Source organism: Poecile atricapillus, chromosome 6, assembly GCF_030490865.1.
Source record: "Poecile atricapillus isolate bPoeAtr1 chromosome 6, bPoeAtr1.hap1, whole genome shotgun sequence".
In the NCBI taxonomy this organism is placed as follows: domain Eukaryota; kingdom Metazoa; phylum Chordata; class Aves; order Passeriformes; family Paridae; genus Poecile; species Poecile atricapillus.
Genome location: NC_081254.1, coordinates 11,434,344 through 11,459,282, shown reverse-complemented (window position 1 = coordinate 11,459,282; position 24,939 = coordinate 11,434,344). Strand labels below are relative to the sequence as shown.

At 37.5% G+C, this 24,939-nt stretch overlaps 1 protein-coding gene across 11 annotated transcripts in view; it reads right to left on the bottom strand.

Annotated features, from left to right (window-relative positions):
- Positions 1-24,939, bottom strand: part of LDB3 (LIM domain binding 3) — a 116,486-nt gene that overhangs the window by 20,745 nt on the left and 70,802 nt on the right. For 5 of the 11 annotated variants that reach the window (XM_058840694.1, XM_058840693.1, XM_058840697.1 and 2 more), the window contains 5 exons: positions 23,605-23,774; positions 22,615-22,651; positions 9,145-9,180; positions 7,586-7,783; positions 4,188-4,349 (listed from right to left, as the gene is read on the bottom strand). In XM_058840694.1, the coding sequence (XP_058696677.1) occupies positions 4,188-4,349; positions 7,586-7,783; positions 9,145-9,180; positions 22,615-22,651; positions 23,605-23,774 (603 nt within the window). Of the gene's footprint in view, positions 1-2,483; positions 2,592-4,187; positions 4,350-7,585; positions 7,784-9,144; positions 9,181-18,309; positions 19,212-22,614; positions 22,652-23,604; positions 23,775-24,939 lie in introns of those variants that run through there. The other 6 variants (XM_058840698.1, XM_058840700.1, XM_058840695.1 and 3 more) reach the window with 5 other exon arrangements.

Genomic DNA, 24,939 nt, shown 5'->3' with positions numbered 1-24,939 from the left:
CGTTTTCTTTTAAAAGAAACTAGAAGGAAAAAACCACCAAACACTGGAATAATGGTGATAAAATCTCAGCCTCATCTACCCAAGAATATCCCCAGCCTGTAAAACAGTGTTGTTATTAAGGTCATCCATATTTTATTTTGAAATAAAATTGTATTAAATACGCAATACTCCTCTGGTGTATGTCAAGCTGAAACTGGATTTTTAAGTCTGTATTTTGGCATGCTAAAGCATTGCTTGGTTTCTAAATGAAAACTACCAGATGCTCAACAATTTGAATTATACATCAATTTAGAAGCCAGTTTGAGTTCCTTACATTTGAATACACAAGCTATAATACACACTTTTTAAAACTAACATGGAAGAAGTACACCAAGATATGGAACCTATTCCAGCTGCAAGACAGCCATCCAAAACCAACCAACCAACCAGCTTGCTTCTTGTACTTGATTATCACGGAATCAAATTTTTACAGGTCCTTCAAGTCTCTGATTTGCCTTTATGTCCCTGTCCAAGCCAAGACAATAACATTTGCCTGTTGGCAATGAGGAAGCAGGTGACAGCATCACACTTGTGTCATCCATTGACAAAGCAGCAGTGTATAAAACTGATATGCTGTAGATCTTTTATATGTCACCAAAGTGCCAGGTGCAAGCAAGAGGACTCTGATTAAAGCATTTCTTTTTGAAACGGACAGATGTTTTTCATAGATTCACAGAATATTTAAGGTTGGAAGAGGCCTCAGGAGAATCTGATCTAACCTGCTGAAAGCAAGGCCAGCTCTGAGGTCAGATCAGGTTGCTCCATGTTTTAGCCAGTGACGTCTTGAAAACCTTCAAGATTGGAGACACAGCCTCCCCACGCAAGTCACTTCCTTTCAAAGGGGCAGGAAAAGCAGCAATGGTTCATGCCAATCTAATTTACTAATTTACTTTCAATTCAAATGTCCCAATATCTCAGTGTCATCTTTTTATCCTCATTAGAATTTTGTTTCACACTGCTTAGTCCATACTGGTACGTAACTACAAATGAATTTACATGGATTTGAGGCCTCACACTGCTTCCCCTCTCCCATTAAATGGATATGAAATTTAAGGGAAACAGAAAAAAGCTCAATCAAAAATAATTTTACATTACCTCTAAAAAAGACATGCAAGTAGTGTCAGCAAGTACTGGTTACCTTTCTACTAATTCTATATGTAAATTATGCATAATTTTTGCTTAACTTGTCCCTGTCTATGGAACTAGATGATCTTTAAGATCCCTCCCAGCCCAATCCATTCTATGATTCCATGATTTCCATGGCAGGAATGGAAACAAGCTCTTAGGAAAGATTTAGATGTGTCCTAAGATACAGACTGGTGAAACATGAATAGATGTGCTCTGTCTGGCGAGAGTAGTCACCAAAGCTTCCATTTAACTTCATCTCTTCTGACTGATGGATACATTTCAATCTTCAGCTGAGAGAAACCCTAAAATCAAGTCTTTTCTGTAGCTCAGGAGAAATAACAGGTTTTTAATCAAACTCAAATGTGCACAGTTATTAATTATTGCGTAAAAAGCAAGGAACCTTACCCAAGTACAAGGGGCTTCTTGAAACTAAAGTTACAATTTGTATACTTCCACTCATCAGCAGTTAATTTTGTTCTTACATTTTATCAGCTCCATATTGGGATTACTTCCCCTTTGTAATTCCCATGGCTGTAAACAGACAGGTTCACATCCTAAAACTGAAAACTCTTCCGATGTTTGGTTCCGTAGCTATTTCATTTCTGCACTGGTTTCAGTGGTATGAAGCCAATCAAACTGCTCCTAAGTACTACCTGTGCTGCTCACTTAACTGTTCTGTGATTCTTTTGAGAAAAACCATTACACTTCTTGGTGTGAAGCCTTCAAACTTGTGCGTTTTGTCAATTTCAAACATCGCCTTTGGGTGATTCCTAACTTTTTTTTTATATAAAGATAAGACACACATGGATAATTACAATCTCAGATGTATTGCTGATTGCGTTTTTCATTATTTCTGAAAACTGTGTTCAAATGAGTCTTAAAATCTACTGCTTTTTCCTCTGTTAGTTGTCAAAGTGTTACGAAAGCAGTGAAAAGGCTTAGAAGTGAGGCAGTACAGCAGCATTCTCTCTTTCTAGCGATAAAAGATTCCTGTGATCCCGTATTTTCACCAAGAAAAAAAAAGGTCCATCATTCTCACCCAGTGTCTCTAGACAATTCTCATTTCAGGATGGCAAAAGCAACACAAACCAACCTCTGCTCCAACAGGACCTTGTGGTCACCTACCATACATCTAATACTTAGCTGTTTCCTAGCTGGGCTGTCATGCAGAAGATAAGGAAGGAGCTATTCCTTTAAACACATCGTGCTTTTTCTCTGCCAAGTCAATCCCTTCAGAAACTGGAAACCTCATATCAGAGAGCATAATACAAAATCAAAACAAATTAGGTTAAAAGAAGAGAGCTTTGCAGATATACCTAGACTGAGATGAGATAGCAGATGAAATAGTGGAAGCTGCTAATGACATGTTCTTGGGCCCATGGAAAGGCTTAGGCTGGGAAAGAGAGCTGGGGGCTGCAAGAACTCTGCAGAAGACACATAAAAGCATGAAAGCATGAACAAAATGATTTAACAGGGACACAAATCATGACATCAGAACCAAGCTCTGGCAGGATTCAGACACAGAAAGACTGCTGCATAGTTACCAGGAACAGGTTTTCTCTAGCATACATCTGCAGACTTACAGAAAAGCACAACCAAGCACATTCCTACAGAACACAAGGCAAAATGCACACATTATGGAAAAATTTTAAAATCAGACTCTCTCAATAACTAAGAAAGACAATATTACAGGACAGGACTTTTGTCAATGATACATGCTTTTATCTGAAAGACCTGAAGATGTTTGAGTCTAAATACAAGATAAAAATTTTACTATGCAAGCAGACCCAGAGAGAATATTGACCTATAGAAACCAGAATGAATTGGAATGATTAGTTTAGTAAAGGCATTTTTTTGTCTGAAGCAGATACTAGCTAATACATTTTCTTCATGCTATGGTTTCAACTGAGGGATAAAAATTACTTAAACATTATCATTATTTTATGTGGAAGTGCCTCTCAGGCCAGGTCGGAGTTAGAACATAAGACTTTATTCAAATCTCCTTTGCTGTCCGATTAATGGATTTTCGTGCATTGGAATAAAACCAGTGCGTTCTGGTAAGTCACGGCTAGGTAAAAACTGACTAAAGTGAGAAACTAATTACTTGGTATATATATATATACTGCAAGTCAACTAGCAAAAATTAATCAAGAGGGTAGACACAAGACAACATTCCCAATTCCATTTATACATACCTAAAATATGATACCTCTGAGGTCTCAATTATTTAAAATGGTTTATATTACTGGAAATGTGTTTTTCCTTGGATTTTAAAAGCATGCTTAAATAGACATTATTTCAGATAAAAGAATATTATATACCAAAAGAACTCACTATCTCCAAAATTGCTGTAATGTAAGCGACAGCTGTATAAATCCCACACATTTCTTCACAAGCTGTCTGACAGTTTTAATATACAACTGTAACTCCCACTGTGCTACAAGTGTTAGGAATGCATCTCCTTGAAACTTACTTCAGCTTGTACGCTAATTTTCATTAGAAAAAAAAATAGATAAATCTAATAGAAATGAATTGATTTAACTTACAGAGCAAGTCAATCATCAAGTGTCCACCACGTTTTACTGATACCTGCTGTGACACAGTAAGCTCAATCATGTGAGTAAATGGCATTTTCTGATTTTCCATTTCTTGTCCTACTGCAGAAATACTATTAAAAGAATCTTCATTCACTGCAACTATTATGAGGAGTTGTTTTGGTTTTATTATAAGTGGTGTAAAAACATTTCTAACTTTAAGCCCAGACTCGCTTTCTGAAAAGGAAGTTATTTTTAGGGAGGTTTTATTCTGCAAATTCTATGCAAGCATCAACAACATATCACAAATTAAAAAAAAAACAAACAAAAACAACAAACCCAAAAAACCAAAAGAAACCACCCAATCCCCCCCAAATATATAAAAGCATATAAACCAGGTTACAGCTTTTCATACTACATTCTTAAGCTAAGAATGTGTATGCAGCATGTCCAAAGCCAGAGGGGTATAAAGCAATGGAGCGTTACCTTTGGAAGGAGGATGAGAAAGACTCTTGCACTACTGAGGTGGTGGCTGGTGCTGTCATCGGGCTGGCTGTGTTTGGAGCAGCAGTAGCAGGCTGAGGTGCTGAAGCATGTGGTGCAGGAGCAGCAGAACTGGGAGCCACCGGGGCATGCTCAACAGGGGTACTAATTAGAGTTAAATTAAATAAAACAAGAAGCATCTTAAGAAGGCGCACATTTACATGGAGAGCATAAAACCTACTATGTTTGAACCTGCAGCTGCAAACATAGTAGCAGGCTGGGTTACTGAGGGAAAAGCGCAATTATGCAAAGAAAAGATAGACATTTGTTCAGCCTTTTCCATTGTGCAGTTCTGACTGCAACACGGGGTTGGTCCTGCTTGACTGAAACTTACCCCAGATGTTAAACAGCACTCCAGTCCTGCTCCCACTGATGCCAGGGGTAGGAAATGTGGCACCCAGGACTGAAATGGCTGTGAAGAGCCTGCCACAGTCTTGTCAGCTATATAAATTCCATCAAATATATTGAAATGAATGATAATAATCTAGTCCTGTAGCCTGTTACCATTTCAGTAACATGCTGAATGACTAACGTCTTCCATCACCTCCCTCAAATTTGAGAATTACTCATCTCTTACAGACAGATAAATGGAGGAAAGTTAGCAGGTTTTTTTGAAAATCACGACATCACTGTACCTAGTTGTCTTGTCCATAAGCAGTGGCCTAGAAGAATAATGGATATACGTCTACTTGTTTAGACCTATGTCACAGGTATATTGTTACCTCTCTGTGTTCTTACAAATTACTCCTATCAGGGTGATGAAATTCAGTGATTCTCTTGCTCAAGGTACAAAGCCCAAAATGTTTCTTCCTGAGCACAGCAAGTATCAAATAACAAAAGAAACCTTACAGTTCCACAGCTGTTTCTTCAGCCAACGTTAGCCCTCCAACACCCTCAGCCTTTTTTCCTAAGCAGATTTACCATCTATTATGCAAATTATCTCATATTTTCTTTTGATTCTCTCAGAAGCACTGATTTGACAAGTTATGCTCCTCAGGACCTAGAACAAGTGCTTGGTACTTCTGACTTTGTGATACTCCTTGTTCTCCAAGAGACTGTCCCCTTTCCCCTGTCCTTCACCTCCTCTTCTAGAATTCAATAGTCTACATGATGGTGTCTTAATTCAGCTGAATATTTTGTTTGATTAGCTGAAACAGAAGCTGGTTGTTATACCCACAAACCTCAAAGCTGAATGCAGCCCACAATAAAACCAGGAAATCGGTATTTTCTCCCTATGAGTCCCTTATGGAGATTCATCTATAGTTATGTACATAATAAGAAAGTTCTAGAAAATAATCATCCGGTTTGATGGCTTTCAAATCCTTACACCAAGTTTTGCAACAGTTTTGCAGAAGTTCTTCCACTGTAATTTGCATTTGAGAGTCAGATGACTTCTTCCATCCTGATGCATTTCATTATGTAAGTTCTTCCAATTAACTAGTAGATTATCATTTTCACAGCCTATGTAGCAGAGTGGCTGTGTATTTTCCACCACAGCAATCTGGTACTGAATTTCAATACTGTGAAATTTTCCCTGTGCCACAGGGGGCACCAGAATTACCCCATTAAAAGCAGTCAAGTCACAGTTTCCATCTCACACACTTAGATATCTTTGATTTAGCAAATAGGAAAGGATTGAAATTATGCTGCACATAAATAATGGAACTTAACATACATGTTAAAAACAAACACAAACTAGGATTTCACCTATTTTGTATATTTGCACTGATGTGTAGCAAAGGGAATTTGCTACAGATTTCTAGAGTTCAAGACTTCACATCTTCAAGAGAACAGTGAAGTTAATTAATTGTAACTCAATTGTAACAATTTCAAAAACAATCATAAAAATACAAATAATCAAAATACATATTCAGTGATAAATATTGAAAAGAAAGTGAAAAAACCAAACCAATATGTGCGGACATGTACCTGTGTGGAGACAGATTTGAACAGAACGAACCCATATAAATAAAATAAATGCAAATATACTAGAATACCTTTTAAACTTCTTTTAAAGTTTAAAAGAAATACAAACAAATTTTATCTTGCATAGTGTTTGTAGTATTTCTTTTTATGTGATCAAAATGTTAGAGGCTTACTTACCTTCCTTCATGGCAGAATATATTAATTATCAGAACAAGGAATTGGAATAAATATAAGTGAAGGGGATATAACCATAAAAATCAGAGTGGTTTGGTTACATAAATCATATGCAATTGATAACATTCTCAAAACAGTTTTATAGAAAGAGCTTGAGACTAACTTGACTGGCTTTAAATTAGCAACTATAAATTGTACATATTTTTATTTATACTGTCAAATACAATGGCCATACAATAACTGGGTTTTTTTGTCCTCCTTTCTAGTTCTTCAGTCTGATTTTTCATTTTAGTTCTTCAAATGCAGAAGAATTTTAAGAATTGATAAATGTGAGTGCTGCTTTATAAAATAGAGCATCTAATACAATAGTGTCATTATAATATGCTACAGAGGGTTTTTTGGTTGGTTGGTTGGTTTTTAAATACAATAGTTTTGTAGACTTTAAATCTTTACAGTACTTTTCATGTTAAAAGAAATTGAAAAAATCAAACATCTTCATATTTGTGGTAACAAACATAAAAGTAAGTTAGGTGGATGAAAACAAACACACATCTCTTCTCAGCTGATTTTCACTCATGAAAAGGAACACAGATCAGTAGAGGTTAAGCGGATAATAATGGTTAACAACCATAATGAGAACACAGCAACAAATGCACTCTAACATTTAAAATATAAGTGTAGATTATACTTTTTTCTCTTGGTGATGTCCTAAGTTCTGAGACTTTCTATCCAAATAACGAGGAGTGGATGATTAAAACAGCACTTAGTCTCCTTTATGTAATGCATGAAGGTTTTTGTGTTTCTAATCCTCCAAAAGATCACTTGGAAAGAATCAAAAATACAGAGAACAAAACTAAAATGGATATGAAAAAAAATCTATTATCACATCATTTGTAGAAAAAAAGTGCTGGAGAAAGTATTTAGAGAAAGCTGTAATGTGGAAGGATTTTATATTTGAAAATGGGAATGTTTGTGGAATCCACTGAAAATACAGAAATATCAGCTGCTGTTTCTCTGCTGAAGACGCTTAATGACTTGTCTCTGTACTGTAGGTGTGATCCTATGAGAGCCACTGGAAATCTAACACCCACATGAACCAGAAGTTGCTGGAACTGGAAGAATTTGAATGTCTGCCTTTGAGGCAAGGGGCACTTCCATCTGCAGGAGTTAGAGGTGGTTATTACCAAACCATTGCAAAGCTCCAAACCGGGTCAGTTACGCAGTTACACGGCACAGTGTACCTTTGGTTACTGGATGAAGCAAGAGGGGCTTTCTGGCCAAAACCGGCCTCCCCCTGGCTTGTACCCGCTCCAAGCCTCACAGAGCCCTTGGAGGCCACTGGCTGAGCATTGGCAGTGTTGGCATCCCTGGTGGATGACTTAGGAGGATGCCAAATACTCGAGGTCACATACTGGGGCGCGTGCGCGGTACCTGTAGGCCTGGGTAACAGAGATTACAAGGGCGTTTGTAAATGAGGCACTTCCTGGGTAATAGCAGGGGTTTGAGGAAGAGACAAAATTCCAGCCACAGCTGGAGCTGGAGATCATAATGACAGTGCAGATGAAGTAATGACTAACCTTGACAGCTCATTGGTTAATTACTGCTTAAGACCAGGAAAGGCTTGACAAATTAAAAAAGGTACCTTGTGTTAAATCTGGAAGGCATATTGCTATGAATATCAAAATAAGCAGAGCTGTGATGGTAATGGAGGTGGAGAAAGGCTGTGGTATGACAGATCACACAAGATTAAGGCAACAAAGGAGGACAATAACAACAGTCATATATCAGAAATTGTTCCTGGCAAAATAAAATAGTAGTTAAAAGAAAAGGAGATTTCAGGGAAGCATAGTCCTATATTTAGTTTTACACAAATGAAACTGCTTATGAAAGTCTAACATGTGCTGCTTGTTCTTTACAATTTAATTTATAATCAGGAATCATGGGGTTTATTTCTTTCTTTATCATTAATTTAAAAAGCAAAATCAATTTTCCCAACTGCTCAAGTGCCAGTGACCATTACTTGTGTCATTATTAACAAATAATGCTTGCACTCAGATATTAACTCTACGCAGCCTTTGTTCAAACATAAGCAATCTTAAAAATAAGATCAAAAATAATCTCAAAATAAGAAGTGGTTGCGTATCACTGAGGCAGGAATCAACAACAAAGAGAAAAGCAGCAGGATAAAATTATTTTCATGACTAACTAGTAAGAGGCTTTCTTTGCTCCACAAAACAACTGGTCAGATTCACTCAAGAAATACCTGTGTATCAGTATTTGGAGCTTTAATAAATAAACTAGTAGAAAATAACACATTTCTATACTTAACTGCAAAATGTTCTGAGATCCTTTGGGAGAAAACAACTTGAAATGAAAGAACTTACAGAGGAACTGTTTTGAACCTCATAAGCCATTGAGGATCAATCAAGATCTGACATAAGTTTTCTTGAAAAGATGATCTTATTTAGATTTTAAAAACACCTTGAACAGTCTAGACAAAGTTTAAAATGGAAATTGTTCTTAAAACTCCATCACAAACTGACAGTACTCCATTTCAAGCATATTTGATCTAAAACTTCTTATTTTTTTTAGGTTCAGAAGTTCTGAGAAACACAATCCCCACCTGTTCCGAATCACAGTGCGTGAGAAAGAAAAGCCTAATGAACCCACTTAGCTGAAGAAGTTTCTACTTTCATCTGCTCAAACAGTGTACAAATTTCATGTTTTTGAGGTAAGAACAATATGCAGAAAGGGGATATACACTCTTAACAGGAAGTAAATCAAACACAGCAAACATTACCTGTTTTCTGATGCTGCTGCAATGTTTTCCTTGTCTCTGTGAAAGGAGGGGATACAGCATGAAATAAATGCAATTTCCAGCAGTGGCAAAAATCATCAACCCATAACAACCAAGGAAAAAGAACATGGGTTGGGGAGAAATGTTTGGTTGCAAAAAGCATCCTAGAGTGGTTGCTCATAAATACAGCTGTGAGAAAGCTCTTCAGCTTTCCAGGTGAAACCACCAGATATACAAGTTTGCTGTATGCTTCTTATCAGTTGCAAACAACTTTGTTTCAAGAATAAAGAAAAATTAACAGTTACAAATGAGACATTGTCTGTATGTATACAATTCCAGGAATAGTTTTGACTTTAGTAAGTTCCCTTTTAAGAAAGAATTCAACGGTATTCCAGCAGAACATACTTAGATGCCAAATCCAAGCAGTAAAAATAATCAGAGTTGGGCAGTCCTCATGGACCCAATATTTTGAAGTGATAAGCAGTTAAACAGTTAAAAATTTACACAAAAAGGATTTCTTATGCCTGGCATTACACTTAAAAATTCTCTGCCCTATCCAAACACTAGTTTCCTCTGCTAAACTGGATTAGAAACAATTCCTTCACCTGGAAATCATTCCTTTTTTGAGGTGAGGATTAAGTCAGCCTCAGCTTCACTGATAGAGAACTGGGCTGTTATTCTGTAAACACACATACACACTTAAAAATAACTGATCAGTTTAAATGCAAGCAATTGTTTATCTGTAAGAAGTTAAGACACAAGTATTTTCATAAAGAACAGAATCCATTAGCCTTAAACACCAAAATTTGAAATCCAGATAGTTAAGTAATTGAGATAGTCTCACTATTTAGCAATTTAATTGCTAATTGATTGCATCCCTTCCTATTTAGGGAATTGTGTTGAAATTTCAACAGGTTTAAAGCTGAAATATGCCAAATGAGAACACTTTTCTTAAGTGGGATGTAAAATTACAAATCACAAAGCAAATGTCCTCATTTACCCAACTGAACCTTCTTTCTGAAGCATCCTTTGCAAACAAAAAAAGGAATACATGCACTTCTTGATACAGATTTGCTGGTCTCCAATCATTGAGTTACATTATGTCTGGAAGGCTATTCTTAATATTTTCCACATCATTATCAGAATTGTGTTTATGTACATATACATTTACACATATATGTAAAGTCGTATTCTTTACTTAGTTCAGTTACAATAAAGTTAAAAAAAACCAATCCAATTAAGATCAGCAAAGGCTTGAGCATAGGTGCTCCCTATAAATTTTAAAAACCTCTAACTAAAATGTAGCCCTAAAATATATGAATTGAAGCCAGATGTTGACCTGAAATGCCCCTCAGATGTGACTAAGATGTTCCTGTGGTCAGAAAAGACTGCTTTGAACAGAGATCCCCCAACGAGGTTGATGTGTCACCACTCTGAAGCAATGAGAAACCAAACACCGTCTTATGGTAATCAAACTGTGAGTTCACTGCAATGCCAGCTATGAAACAAGGTGCAGGAGGATGGATTAGAGACTGTGCAGGTGTGGAAAGTGTTAATTACCAAGAGCCATAATCATGCAACAATTTTAAAGAAGACAGTCAGGGCCTGGAAACAAAATACAGCATTATTTATCTCCAGAGCTGCTGAATGCTCTATGAGAAATTACAGCCAAGACCAAAAGGCAGGCAGTTGGGGTCAGGCTGAAGCAGTGCTAAGCCTCTGTTGTTACAATTAATCTGATCCTAACTTTTCTGCTCCAATAGCTGTGGCTACACTGAACAAGGCAAAAAAGAAAAAGTCACTTGACTCAAGGTCCCTTTGAGGTCAGGATTTCACAAAAGCTTTTCCCTCAAGTGTACAGTATTGGATAATGTTGAGTGACAATGGCAGGGAAGTTATGAAGGTTAAAAAGAGAGAGAGTAGTAATAATACTTCCACAAAATAAAAAAAAAGGAAAAGGCAAAGAGTAAAGGGAAAAATTAGTTCAAAGGCACATAACCGTTCTTCATGGTTTTTCTTCCAGGAACTATTTATCTTCCCACTCAATAGGAGCAATTCCCATTTGGCTACCAAGAAGAAAGGCTCAAGATCAGATGTGTCTCTGACTGACAATACTTGCATTTTAAGGAACCAACTATTGGATTTCTGGTCTTTACAATCAAAACATTTTTTGCTAACTAAATTCAGAAATGACTTTACTTTTGAGCCAAATACATCCCTCGGGCAGGCTCAGTACAGTCAATACCTTCACAACATGAAAGAATTTGGCTCAGAATATTATGAGCTGTTTGTATCTCTGTCTACACAGGCTGCTGCAATAACTGACAGTAGTGGATAATAGTTCTGAGCTATCTGGGAGAGATTTAAAATTACTGTAGGGTTTTTTTTTTTTGTCTGCAGTTATTTGTAGTCCCCACTGAAATGGCTTTTGATAGAAGGGCTTCAGTCAACGACTGTTCTGAGGGAACAGTGCAACTCCTACAGATTTCATTAAATGTTGGACGTGTATTGCAAACAAGACTTATTTATGCAATATAAAGTCTTCCCAGTTACACAGTATATTATACAGTGAAAATTATGGAATGTTTTCTTCTCATAAAACATGCCACATGATATGGTGCTAAAGACAGAGTGAAATTATAGAAATAGAGTCTTTCCCTCCCACACACCAACAAGAATTACAATAGTTTGAGTAACAGAAGGCAAAATTCATTTGCAAGCCAAGTTCGTGTACTATTGGATCCTAAAAATAGCCTGGAGAATCTTCAGAGAGTTTTCAATAAATGAGTATGTTAAATCTGAACTGTATGTACTGGACATTGGAATGCTTTCCCATTCTGCTTTATTTTTGGGAAGCAAATGCAAAAGATTCCCAAACATGTACATGTAGCAGGCAAGCTGAAATGTGGAGATGGTGCACCTTCCATCTACCTTCTTAGGTAGTAAAGGATCCAGACTCTCTCTCTCTTGAAAAGCTCTGCTCTATTCCACTAAAATGTAGAGACAGAATCATATGATGGAAGTCCTGGTGACATAAAGAAACATGAGGTGTCCTGAGGGACCACATGGTCCTTCAACTACTCTTTCAGTACTGAAGCAAAAAGTGAATATCCTGATTTTTTTCTCTATACTCTTGTGGAACAAGACTATTTTTCTAATTTTACAAATGAGAGACTAAAACTTAATGGATTTGTTCATGGTCTAAAACAAAGTCCACAGCAGTGTAAAGAACTGAAATAAACTTTCCCAAACACCAGCTGAATATTTAAAGTATCAGTTCATCCTCTTTAATGAGGTATTACAGATTCTTTAATAAATTTATCTGCTCTGTTTATCAGTATTTTACAGTATTGAGAATACAACAGTCTTCTACCAAGTCTGACAGATATACAATAGTCTTTTTTTTAAGGGGGAAATATACCTACAGATTATTAGGGTCTATATTTATTGAAATTAAAAATTCTGTTTTTCTAGTAGTATAGTGTGGATTTTCAGGACTAATCAGACTTATGGTAACTTTCACCCCAACATGTACTTATATTTATATAAGCATATTTTCCTACAAATAAAATTTCCTTTTAAGAAGTAAAATTAACAAAGTAATTTTAAAGAAATTCTTATAGAGTGTCTGTGAGTAAAGCTGTGCAAAAGCTATTTTGTAATTGCCTTCCAAACATTTTTTGTCTTGAAAAGGCACAAGACACCGACACTGTTGGAAACTGGACACTGAGCTAGATTAACTGTTGTTCTGATCCAATGAGGCTATTTCTATCTTTCTGTATTTGCAGCTGAGAATTTTTCCATGGTCAGATGACTGTTGACGTTGCTTGTTTTATTTTCCCCCATGCTTTATTTCTGTTATTTTAACAAAGACACCAGAAGACAAACAAAGAAATGACAGGCAGTTAACTGGAGAGGACAGAAGATGACTATCATGCTGGTTTAGTTAACACTTCAGCTTGGGATCACAAAAAGGGGTAGAAGACCTAGTCTCTCTTTTTCAGCCACTGAAGTTAAGAATGTGAGCAGCCCACGCCAAAACAATTGCAATATATCCTACTATGTCTGCTTTCCAAAACAGGGAAAAACACTTTTCTCACAGGGGCATCCTGGTTTTTGCAGAAAGTGCCACAGAATAGGAAAAGCATTATCATAGATTCAGTGGAAAACAACCAGCAGCTCATTCTCAACATGTCGTATGGAACTCAATCAAAGCAGCTCACTAAAATCCAAGCCAATCCCTCCTATGAATGCATTTTAGTGGCATCTACCGGTTGCTGTTATATTTAACAGTCACAGAATAAATGCAGCTGGACATACAGCAGCATCAGTGTTGGGGAAAGGTAACTCTTGCCCAAGGTTTACATTGTGATATTTAGCATACAAACTCCAGTTTTAAATTTTATCTTCTTGGTAAATACATCACTTTAATAAGAACAAAGACTGCAAGATTCTGAGCATGCGTAGCAGTTTGAGCAGGGATTTAATTCAGATAATTATTCCCTATCTTGGCCTTAAGTGTACAATTTGACTTAATTGAACGTTTCCCTGTAGCTTTCTATAGCTGTTCTGTAAAGTGCAGGGATCTGCCATCAGGCACCTGAGCACAGGATCCAAATTCTCAGTCTGTGTCTGTGACCACTACAGACAAAACCAGTGCACAACAAGTCTGGGTATTGTATGCCAGGAAATGAATCCCCTCTCACTGAAGTGTTCTTTCTCATCGTGACTTCTCTTTTCTCCAGGGAAGCTGAGGAAACAACAAGAACTCAGAGGTTTGACTTTCAGGGGGTAGTTTTTTAGACCGACTGTTGAATTTGTGCACACTGATGATAAGAAAATTCATACTTCCTCTACATGGCATTAAGCTAAGTTTGAAGCTGACTCTGAAACCCAGCTATGCGTCTGTGCAGTTCAGCTCCTGACTCAAACAACTAAGTGCTATGAATTAGAAACGGTTGTCATTCTTTCAGAATGTGGATTAAATTTTATTTCATAAACTGTTTTAAGGATTTTCTTACCTTCCCTCTCTCTCATTTGTAATCTTATAACATTCTGGGTCAGCTACAACACATGCTTGCATGGAAATGAACTATTAGGAAGTTATTAGTATTTAGGGTAATTTTGCTGACATTAATGCAATTTAGAAGCAGAATAAAAGGAAGCAGTGCCAGTGCTATGCTCCAGCTCACCCTAAGCAAAGCTGTGAGCCAGGCTGATGATCCACAGACCCCACAGAGTGCCTCTGAGCTACAATGCTTGTTGGAAAACCTGCTGCATGTTAGAGCTGCTTTTCCCTTGTTGGACTGAGCAATCAGAGAGAAAGGCAGCATTGGTGTCTTGGTTAGCCATCTGCATCAGCTGAAGGATGCACATGAAAATTTTAAAGGTTGCACAGTAGAAATGAAAGTTAATGTTCATTTCTGATCATGCAAGAGTTACATGGTGGACAGGAACATGCAGGAGACTGAGGTGGTAAAGATAAAATGCTACATATAGGTCAATACACCCACACCCAAAGTTTAATTTCAGCTTTAACAGGCTCTGTGAGCTTATGCATTACTTTCTTTATGAACTGTTTTGAGAAAAGTTTCATGGTATTTTTTAATTGCATTTGGAGGCTTCACTCTTTCAATTTTAAGTGGGTACATTCAAGTGGATACGCTGCACCCTACACTATCATTGACGAATTTATTCTACAGGGAACTGACTTGGAAAAAAGGGATTTATGACATCTATGTCCCATAGAACTTCCAGGAGTATTTTGAGGAGGAAAGACTTTATATTTGATCAATTTTCACTTCTGATTTCACTCAGGATTCCATAGAGACAATTGAGTTATTTCACTGTTCCTACACTTTTGTCACTCTTCAGGTGTTAAAAGGTAAGTGGGGATTAGAAGATATTAAATGGATGTGCTTGTTATCTTTTATTATGTTCCTTAAGTGGGAAATCTACCAAGAGAAGTCTGCTTTATTTCACAGGCTGTTGTGGAAAGATAGGGCATGTCTTTCAAAAGTAGCAATTCTGGTAATTTGAGCAGCAGATAGGAGGTTCTTGGCAATTGGGCAGGTCAGCAATGTTAATCATTGGGAGTTCTGGTCAACCAAGGAAGGAAATCAAGATGCATTAGCTTGTCTTGGTGGTGTCAGATGGCTTTGATTAGCAGCCATAGAACAAGGATGTTACTGTGCTTGAGAGCAAGTTTTAGTCAATTAATTTTCATGTATCCTGCAGAAAGTTATCAACTAAAGGCAAAATGATTAAAGAAAGTAATTATCTGATAATACCATGCACCATACCAAAATTCTGACTTAACTTCGCAAACTCAAATTTGTATAAGGATCCATATAAGTTTCTGATACATATAATGGTAATCCCAGTCACTGAATCTCATAGTAGGCACAGCTAAAGAAGCCACAAAATCAACTTAGCTCCTGTGGGAACTGGAGAGCATAAGTGAAAAATTGGTGTCACTTCTTCCACCCCGAGGAAGGCTTCAGAAAGCTCTGTAATGTGCAAGAGTTGGACTTTTGAAAAGTGATAAAGTAGTCCCAGAAATACTTGTTCCTTGCTATGGAAGATATACTCCTCCCAGTTGTGCATAATGAGAGAGAAACTGCAATGAAGTGACCTCTATTACTAAGTAAAAACATACTGTCCTTTCTGTGCAGGCAGGCATGAGGAGAGCGAGGGAAGGGAAGCAGCCACTGAACCCTTCTCCTTTTGTCATGCATGAAAGGAAGAGAGGTCAAGCTGGCACACCCGCTCCCCTAAAGCCACACTGCAGCCACATCCCATCAGCACACTCTGCATGCAGTCAGTGCCTCTGCTGCAAACTGGGCGCTGCAGGAGGTCAGGGGGGCTCTTGGAGCAGAAGGCAGGGCAGGAAACAGGTTAGTTTAGATCAAACAGCCTTATATCACAGCAGAAAAGGAGCAAGTCCCTGTGCCATAACCGGACAAGCACATTTACCTGGAAGGCCTTTTGGTTTTGATTTCCTACTGGCATCAGCTTTGCTGTGTCTTCATTAAATGCTTCTAACTCTATGCTTTATTGGCAATATTGGGAAGGGCAAGGGGTGCATGTGACTACCCACATCCTGTGTTTTACATTATTTTTGGCATGGAGGTTATTTAGAAGCAGTACTGTCACCAACCATTGTCCTCTGCTCAGCAGAGCAGTCACAGGTCAAAACATACTCAGCATGGGACAGATACACCTGCCTATCATCATCACTGGTTTAAAGAATTACATGACTCATCGAGTCTTCAACCAGGAACCTATTTTAAGCCTCACTGCCATTAATTGTGACTGATTTTCCCTTGTAAAACAGCAGACTTCTGCAAGTGCTCAGGAAACACTGCAAGATGGGGTTGGTCACTCAGAAGCCAGGTACAGTGAGATAAGCCTGAACATACTAAAATATAATAGGTCAGACTTATCCTTTTGCTAGAACAAAGCTACTCTTTTTTTCAAAGTTTTAATGCTTTTTTAACGGGGCCAAGTTTGTTACTATCACTAGCAATGATATGGAGTAGCGTGAAAATCCAGGCCAATTTCTCTGTCTTACAGACAAAGTCCTGCTCAGGAAGCAAAACAAGGCCTCTTCAGAGTTATACAGAAAATATATATAACATTCATTTTCTGGATTTGAAGATCACCATGACAACATAAAGGAAGAATTTTTAGGAGTATGAGTTGAGGAATTGCTAGTGTAAATATAAAAAAGAAATTACATAGAAATACTTCACTGGAAGTTTTAATACAAAAAGTCTATCACTCGTGAGATTTTTTAAAAGAGACAGGACTAAGCAGTTGAAGTAAGTTGTGGTAAAAATCTTGATGTAAGGATTAATGAAGGCACCTTCAGAAAAGGTCTTTATCATTGCAAAAGTTCTCAAAGCTACCAGATATTCAAAATTTTTTCCTATTTTTTCCCCCTCCTATAATTGCATAAAGAATTGACATTCTAAAAGCTTGGAAAGTATTAGATTCCATTTTGTGGCCTAATGAAAAAAGGATTAAAACTATTGCCCTATATGATTACACGGTTTCTATGCACTGAATTTGTATCACTAAAACCACTGAAGCAGAGCTAAGCGGAAGGGATTCCTTAATTAAATCTCCATTAATTTCATATCTGATAAAATTATTATTAGAAAATACCTTTCAAAATAACATTAAGTGTAAACACTGAGATATAATCTAGACATTTTCATTCCAACACATGCACTAGGACTCTTGGAAACAAATAGTGTCTGTATTATATTCATAAAACATTAAGGATACACAATTGTTATATAATTGTTATTACCGTGAAGAGATTGTATTACCACTTATTCATAAAACCATCTAATTTGGTTGAAAATTAGACGTGGAAGATTTTTTACTTAGGTACATTTTGTGTTTATGAAAAAAAGCTTAATTATCTATTGGTACATTAAATTCTATCAAAATTTCCTCTACATAAACAAAAATATACCACTTTGGTTCATCAAAAGTTGCTCCTGGCAGCAATCAGGAAATGTTAAAATGTTGTTCTTATTTCGTGCAGTGATGCCAATTTACCATAGGTACTAATAAGATGGTGTGATCAGAATCTGCATTACCATAAGGAAAACATAATGCATGTTGTGAATTAAGTAGCATGTCCTGAAGTGCTCTGGTATTTAGCTAAGAAAAGGGAAATGTATTTTAAAATGTATTTTATGTACTCTGAATTAATACTGAGGAATTAGTTGTTTTATATATGTATGGTAACTCTTTAAACATTCAGTATTTGGCCGATTCTGGCAAGATTCTCCATGAACAGTAGCTTTTCCTTATTTCTATAACAAAGAAAAAAAATGGGAGTTTGAAAGAACTTGGTTCTTGCATGTACTGCTGAGATAAATCTGGAAGCAGAAAAAAGTGTAACAGTTTCAACCTGATCTCATGCAGTAAGCCCTTTGATTGGAATCACTGCTATCAGATAAAGGTACCTAACTCAGCTGCTTTGTCAGGTTTATTCCAATTCTGACAACTTAAAGGTCAATAATAATGATAGCTAATAATGGAAAGCTTTTTGACCAAATGTTGTATTTGGGAAAAAAGTTCTTTCAATAATCAGCTGAAGCAGTTATTGTTTTAAAACAGAATAAAGTACTGTGTGAAACAAGCACATAATTATTTTAGTTTTAAAACCTTTTATTTGAGATAAAGCATGCTGCTATATACAGAAAAAAATGTGAGTCAAGGCAAGAGCAATACAGAATGGGCAACATATTCCTTAAAACTTACAAGATGCTTTTAAAAGCTTCAGTGCACCAGCAGTATGATATATTCTTCTCACTCCTAAATCACCTCAAGCAAAATGGCATTTCCTTGCAGATCCTGAGCAACCCCAGCTCTCTTTTATATAATGATAAATTTAAGTTTCCAAAACAAAACTTACAGCAATGGCTTCAAGAAATGACTTGTGCCAGTATAATATACTGAAATATAACTTCACATTGCTAATACCTTATTTCAAACAGCATCATTCAACTATGCAAACTAAATGTGTTATACATGTAGCAAAGTCTAGGCCAATCAGTTTTCCTTTTCAACTTTCTTTCTCCTATTTCATTACTTTCACATCAGTAAAACTCTGTGAAAATCTCATTCTTTTTCCTCCTAAAGAAGTACTATTAATAACTTCCCTCTCATTTTCTTCTAGAATTAAAGTCAAGAGACTACAATAGTGATGTGTTGCTGTATACTGAAGTTTGAGATAATAAAGGGAAAAAAAGCTAAACTACTTTATCATGAAGAACACGACCTGGGTTCATCATGATTTCACCTTAGGTGACAGTGTATGGCTAAGAGGCTAACAGCAGAAACCTACTGCCTAGCAGTACATCTTTGCACGAGGGGCACGCTCAGGCTCTAAGTCAGGCCAGCAGTTAATGTGTTACTGTGGCTCTCTGCTGTTTGCTCTGACTGGGGCCCTTTAGCTTTTAACATTAAGGAGCTGCGCGGACAGGCCGTGATGCCAGTTGCGCAATTTGGCAAAGCGTGGGCTGTTACGTTCCGTTTCAAACCTCTCCCTGTGGCATGAGGAAAGAGAGAGACAGAGAGAGACACACATACACAGAAGAAAGAAAGGAGGGAGAAAGAAAGGGGTTAGGGACCATGGCTACCACTCCCCTGCCTTACAACTAGGGCAACGGCAATTTATTTGGATTTTTTTCCTCAGCTTTCAAATCAGCATAGTGAAGGCTGGACGATGATTTTTGGACCATGCGTGAAAGGTTTTGCAGTGGTTTATTTCTGAGAACTCGATACAACTTCTTGCTCTTTGACTTGTACTTGGTATTACAGGGCTGCTTTTGCTAGAAATGCAGTGCAATCCCATTGTTTTTCTCCCAGCAGTTTCTCTTGGCTTTTCCCTCCCTCTCACACAACTGAGGAGCCAGTGAAATTTAACTCATACAAGTGCAAAATGAATGCAAATATTCCCCATTCTGTAACACCTAGGTCAGCACATATATTACCTGCTGTCCTTCCTGCAAGGACCACCAACCCCAGGTTTCAGCAATACTTTTCTACAGCTTACTCAGAATTAGTGAGTATTAATGTTGACATTTGCATAGATATTTCTGGTCATTTGTGTCACAAAGCAGAACAACAGGGGATATTCAAAACAAAGTCCTATGAAGTATTGGCCACCTCCTGCCACCCCTGACTGCGGACTGGGGTGCTCGAGCCATGTTCAGCACCTCTCAGGATTAATCTTTTCTAGATGCTGTTTGAATTCAGCTTCTGTACATAAAAAGGGGGACAAAGGAGGATGTGAGATGATAGCACAGTCAAGGAGAAGTATATCAAACAGAATAAAAAACAAAATATTCTCATTATTTGCAAAACTTTTTGCAGTCATTTTTTCCTCATTATTTGCACTCAAAACACAAGACAATTAATTGTGTTAATGCAATGGAACTTGAGAGTGAAATCAGCCAAACAGAAAGGAGCAGACTGGGCTGGTTTTACTCCTCAGGCTGAGGAAAGCACAAAACAATAAACAGAGTAGATGCCAACAAATTCACTGATATTTCTAAATCTTTTGCTCTTAATAACACAGTGCCATGCAAGTAACAGTCCTAAAGGAGTCTTGATGTATGACTTCTCAAACTATTTTTAATGCTTTTAGGTAATTAAGAGATACAAAGTATTCCTAGCTTAAACTTCCTGATGGTATTTTTTTTCCAGCTACACCGGAATATACTCACTCCAGTGGGTCTGATATGTAATTTAAGAACTCCTTACTGTTTTCAAGATACACCCTCCACTCAAGAAAAAGATATTCAGAAACATCTGTTTGGCTTGAAATGGATCCCATCTCTCCAGAAAATATTCCACAACAATCATCACACCAGCAATGAAAAGTTTTCATAGCAAGTTATACTTTTATGTGTGCCTTCAAAATAGCAACAGCATGAGCAAAGGACAGTCATGCAACACACTCATCAATATTAACTGAAAGGAATATTCTGCCACCCGAAAATTCCCAAATTTTATGGGTTTTTTTTTGAACATATGTCATGAAATTGGAATCAGCAATCTAAAAGTGACTATTTTTATGTAAAACAGTTCTGCCAAAAATAAGCTACATCTTTCCTCCCCCCACTCCTAAGTGTTTGTAAGAAACCTGATCACCATTCCATGCAATTCCTGCTGGCTACACTGCAGAGCTGACACAAAAAGACAAGAGAAAGCACCAGAGAAAGATTGCTCACAGCCTGCCTGAGGCCACAGTGATGGATGCCTGCACAGCCAGGGCCCTGCTGCCAAATCCCCACTGGAGTGTGTCCAGTGTTTGAGGTGGGCATCAAGCACCCAGATGGTGCCAGCACTGTCAGTGGGGCAGGAAGAAGACCCCGTTTTATTCCTTGCACCAGATCTTACAGCAGCTGCACTGTCCCTGCGTAACTACCTATATATGCTCCCATATGCCTCTACTGTAAATGCACACCTTAAACCTATTCAGCCGTGCCTAAACAAAACCAGAAGTATCCTTGGGCAAGAAAAGGATAACACAGTGATACCGAAAGACTGCAGAAAATGTGCAAAGCACAGTGGATATAGTCATTTATTTGGAGTTACACTTGGATAGAACGTGCAATTTACACATGTTGATGTGTTATCAGATAATTATAGTCAACTTATCTCACACCATGTAAAGTTTCCACTGTTTTGTATTTCCCAAAGCCATAGATTACACCTAGAGAGATTATTTCTTTAAAACCACATATTACTCTCAGATATGAATGGGGCACTGTTAAGTTCAGCACAATGCTTTAAATCCCATCATAGTAAGGATTTGGGTATGTGCTATTACATCAAAACAGATAATGCACAATACATGTAATGAGAATTAGGCTTGCACATTAGAGGGAAGAAATAAATCCCTGAGGGATGGCTATAATGTCAAGCCTGATGTTCAGGCACCCAGCCATGAACTTGGGCGAACTGCAACAGAGGGTTTATAGCAAACACCAACTGAAAGCATTCTTGTATTCTCACAGGGAAGACAGCAGATATCTTTCTCACTGATTCAACATTTGTAAACTGCATTGTGATCAAAAGATCAGAACCTTTAAAGAACCCAAAGGGCAGTAAAATATAGAATAGAAAAAGAAGAGGTGGATTGAGTACCAAACACATCACAAACCCAGCCGGTGGCTTAGACAAGCTAAAGTGAAACAGGGATTGAAGTATGCAAACAGAAACTAAGGATTGCACGTAGAACGCTCCTGATTCAACTGCAGTTTTTAAGCTCAACATAAGAATCTTTAATACATCTATTTCCTGGCTATGCAGGATGATGATAAATCTTTAAATCCATATTATATCTCTGAACATATCCACTTTTTCAGTGTTTTTGATACATCATATGAAACAAATACATTTATCCATTAGCAAAAGCAGTCCTGTGCTTCCATATTCTACACATTTAGGTCATATTTATTCCAAACAAAACATAAACTAATGATTATGGGTATGAATGGAAAAAACTCCTTTACTGGATTATTTAAGGAGCCTCAAATGTCAATCAGAGGATCATCCAAATAAATTGCTCTCACATTACAGTGCTATCACAGCATTATATATTTTTCTCCACTCACACATTCAAGTAGTTACACAGGGCTTGGAACTCATCACATTCACACACCCAGTAAAGTACAGGAAAGTTGCATGAGCAGAGAGCTTTCAGACTTGAACATACACTTCAGGAATTTTGCAGTTTTTCCTAAAAACATGCTGATTTGTTATCTTTCTCATTCAAATGCCTCTCAACGATAGCACTTTAATTTTAGTGATTTTTAAGTAAGTGCATTAGAATATTTTAGGACAAAAATATAATAAAGGAAGTTCATATTAATGCCATTTTAAAACATTATTGGGTTATCAGGAAGGAGAAAGCTGCATTTTTCACAGGGAGTTGCCTACCTTGACCTCCTCAGGGCTTCTTCATCTGGATCTTGCACTGTAGAAAAAATGTTTCCGTTAAAAAACAGAAAGAAAGGGATTTGCTTTATGCTATTTTAAATTCTTTAGCAACTTATCAAAAGCCTATCTAAAGGTTTTGCAGCAGTGGAATTTGCAAGAACAAAAAGTGGAACAGTTCCCTAGGGACAGGAAGGAGGATGTTAAGAGGAAGGTAGCTATTACAACTACTTTCCCATTCACTATTAGCAATGTTTCACATTGCTGTAGGCAATGATTCTACAGAAAGGTCCTGATGTTTAGTACAAAGCAGAAGAGACAGCAGCAGCACATTAATGGGGGAAGGAAATATTAAGTATTTCCTCCTGACATGGGAAAAGGCCCCAACCTTCCTTCCTCTCTACATCAGAAACCACCTGTGAGCTTAGTACCAGGTAGCCATAAAAACTTTTCCCCAGGCAACAATCAACAAAGCTTAAAGCTCCGTGACACTCATATCAGATCTAGGTTTAGATAACTGGGCTGGCAGAGCCATAGATTCCATACAAATGGTGATTGATTAATTTTTTTGACCTCCAGAAATCACTTCTATGAAAGACTCCTAAAGGAGACATGACTTGTTTAATTTTTGTCTAAAGAATGGACAGCTCTGTGTGTTTAGGCTGCAGGAAACCCAAAGATTGCACTACAGAGACTCAATTTGTAAGTAGGAGTAACTATAGGGTCCCAAATGCTCATTTACTGTACAATCTGTTACACTTTCATGGTGATACCCTTGGCAGATCAAAGAATTTTCTTCATAAAGCATAAGATGAGATTGTTCACTTTGATTTCTAAATACCCTCAAGTTACATCCAGGATCTCCACCCTTGCTGACAACTACATGAGCCTGGACAGGAGTATTCCCTGAGTATCAGTGGTCAATACCAGGGCAGTGAGGAAAGACATGAATCTAAAATTAGGATGAGAGGCATGTTTTGTCTTTCAACTTACTGTACTCAGTTCCAGTCATCTGGGCAAGGATGCGGAAGGACTTGGACTGCAGGTTGGCAGAGCGACGGCTCCAGTCCTCGCTCTCATCCTCAGGCTTGTTCTGAGTTTTAAGCACAGCCTGATACACCGGAGAGGCACTGTCTACATGAGGATCCTTTAAAGGGAGGGTACTGCAATTCAGAAAGGGAAATGTTGGAAGCAGCTCTCTGATCTCAGTTTCTCACCCAGCCATCCCCAACGTGGCTTTGAAATTACCCCTTCTTTAAAAAATACATAGATCAATTTTATGTTATGGCTCATTCTGTCTCTGAAAGGGCCTGTTATCATTCAAATCTGCTAGGAAATACCTGTTCATGATTCCTCAGTCAATGCAGGCACACAAGTGTATAGTGGTTAGAATAATATGTGGTGATAAAGGTGAGTATGCCAGGCAAAACCATTTATTTTTCTGACCATTTTTGTTCCATATTATTTCTTATAAAAATGACTTCATGTTGGGCCAGTGTACCTTAAAGTCGGAATTAGAAATAAATGCGTATTTCATTATAAAAATAATGTGGTAAGGTTTTATAGCTTTTTCTAGAGATGATTCTTTTTTAAACTAAATTAAACTTCCATCTGCCATAGTCTAGACTCATTGTCTACTAAACATGTGAAGCACAGGAAGTCTAGACTTGCACTTCAGGCTTGCATATATAAATAGTATATGAAATCTTTAATGACAGAATGTATCTCAGAGTCTTACATGCTTAATCATCTTGCAAAGTGATATATCCAGTCGTGCACACCTAAAATCAAAGCTACACAGGTCTGTAGCACAAGTGAGGTAGTCTCTCTGATTTATGACACAGGCTAGAAACAGGCTTTGTAACCTCACAGCTTTTTTTTTCCCAGTGAAAATACCTTCTGCATAGCAGAATTAAAATTAACTATTAAGAGAGCTGCACAAATATACACTTAGGGGATGATGTGTGCTTGGAGCAACTTGGCTCCATGGCTGCTCTAAATACAAGGTCTATTTCTGAGGAAGTGATTTATTGTAACAGTTTTATGCTATTCCATAAAGAGCTTTGCAAGCAGGAAGCTCAACTTCAAGAAAACTGAGAAACAGTTCTGTTAAAAGTTAAGGACCATTTGGTCCAACAGTTACTTCCTTGGTTCAGGCTCGAAGTTAGTGCTCTCTAAGATATCACTGTGCAGAGAAAATCTACAGAGAAGTTGGGTTTGTGGTTTCAAAGCCTGAGAGGAATCATGAAAAAAACAGGAAGTATGTCTGACATCCTACAGACAGTGGGATGAAAAATGTTACCTGGTAGTGCTTTAAATATCATTATT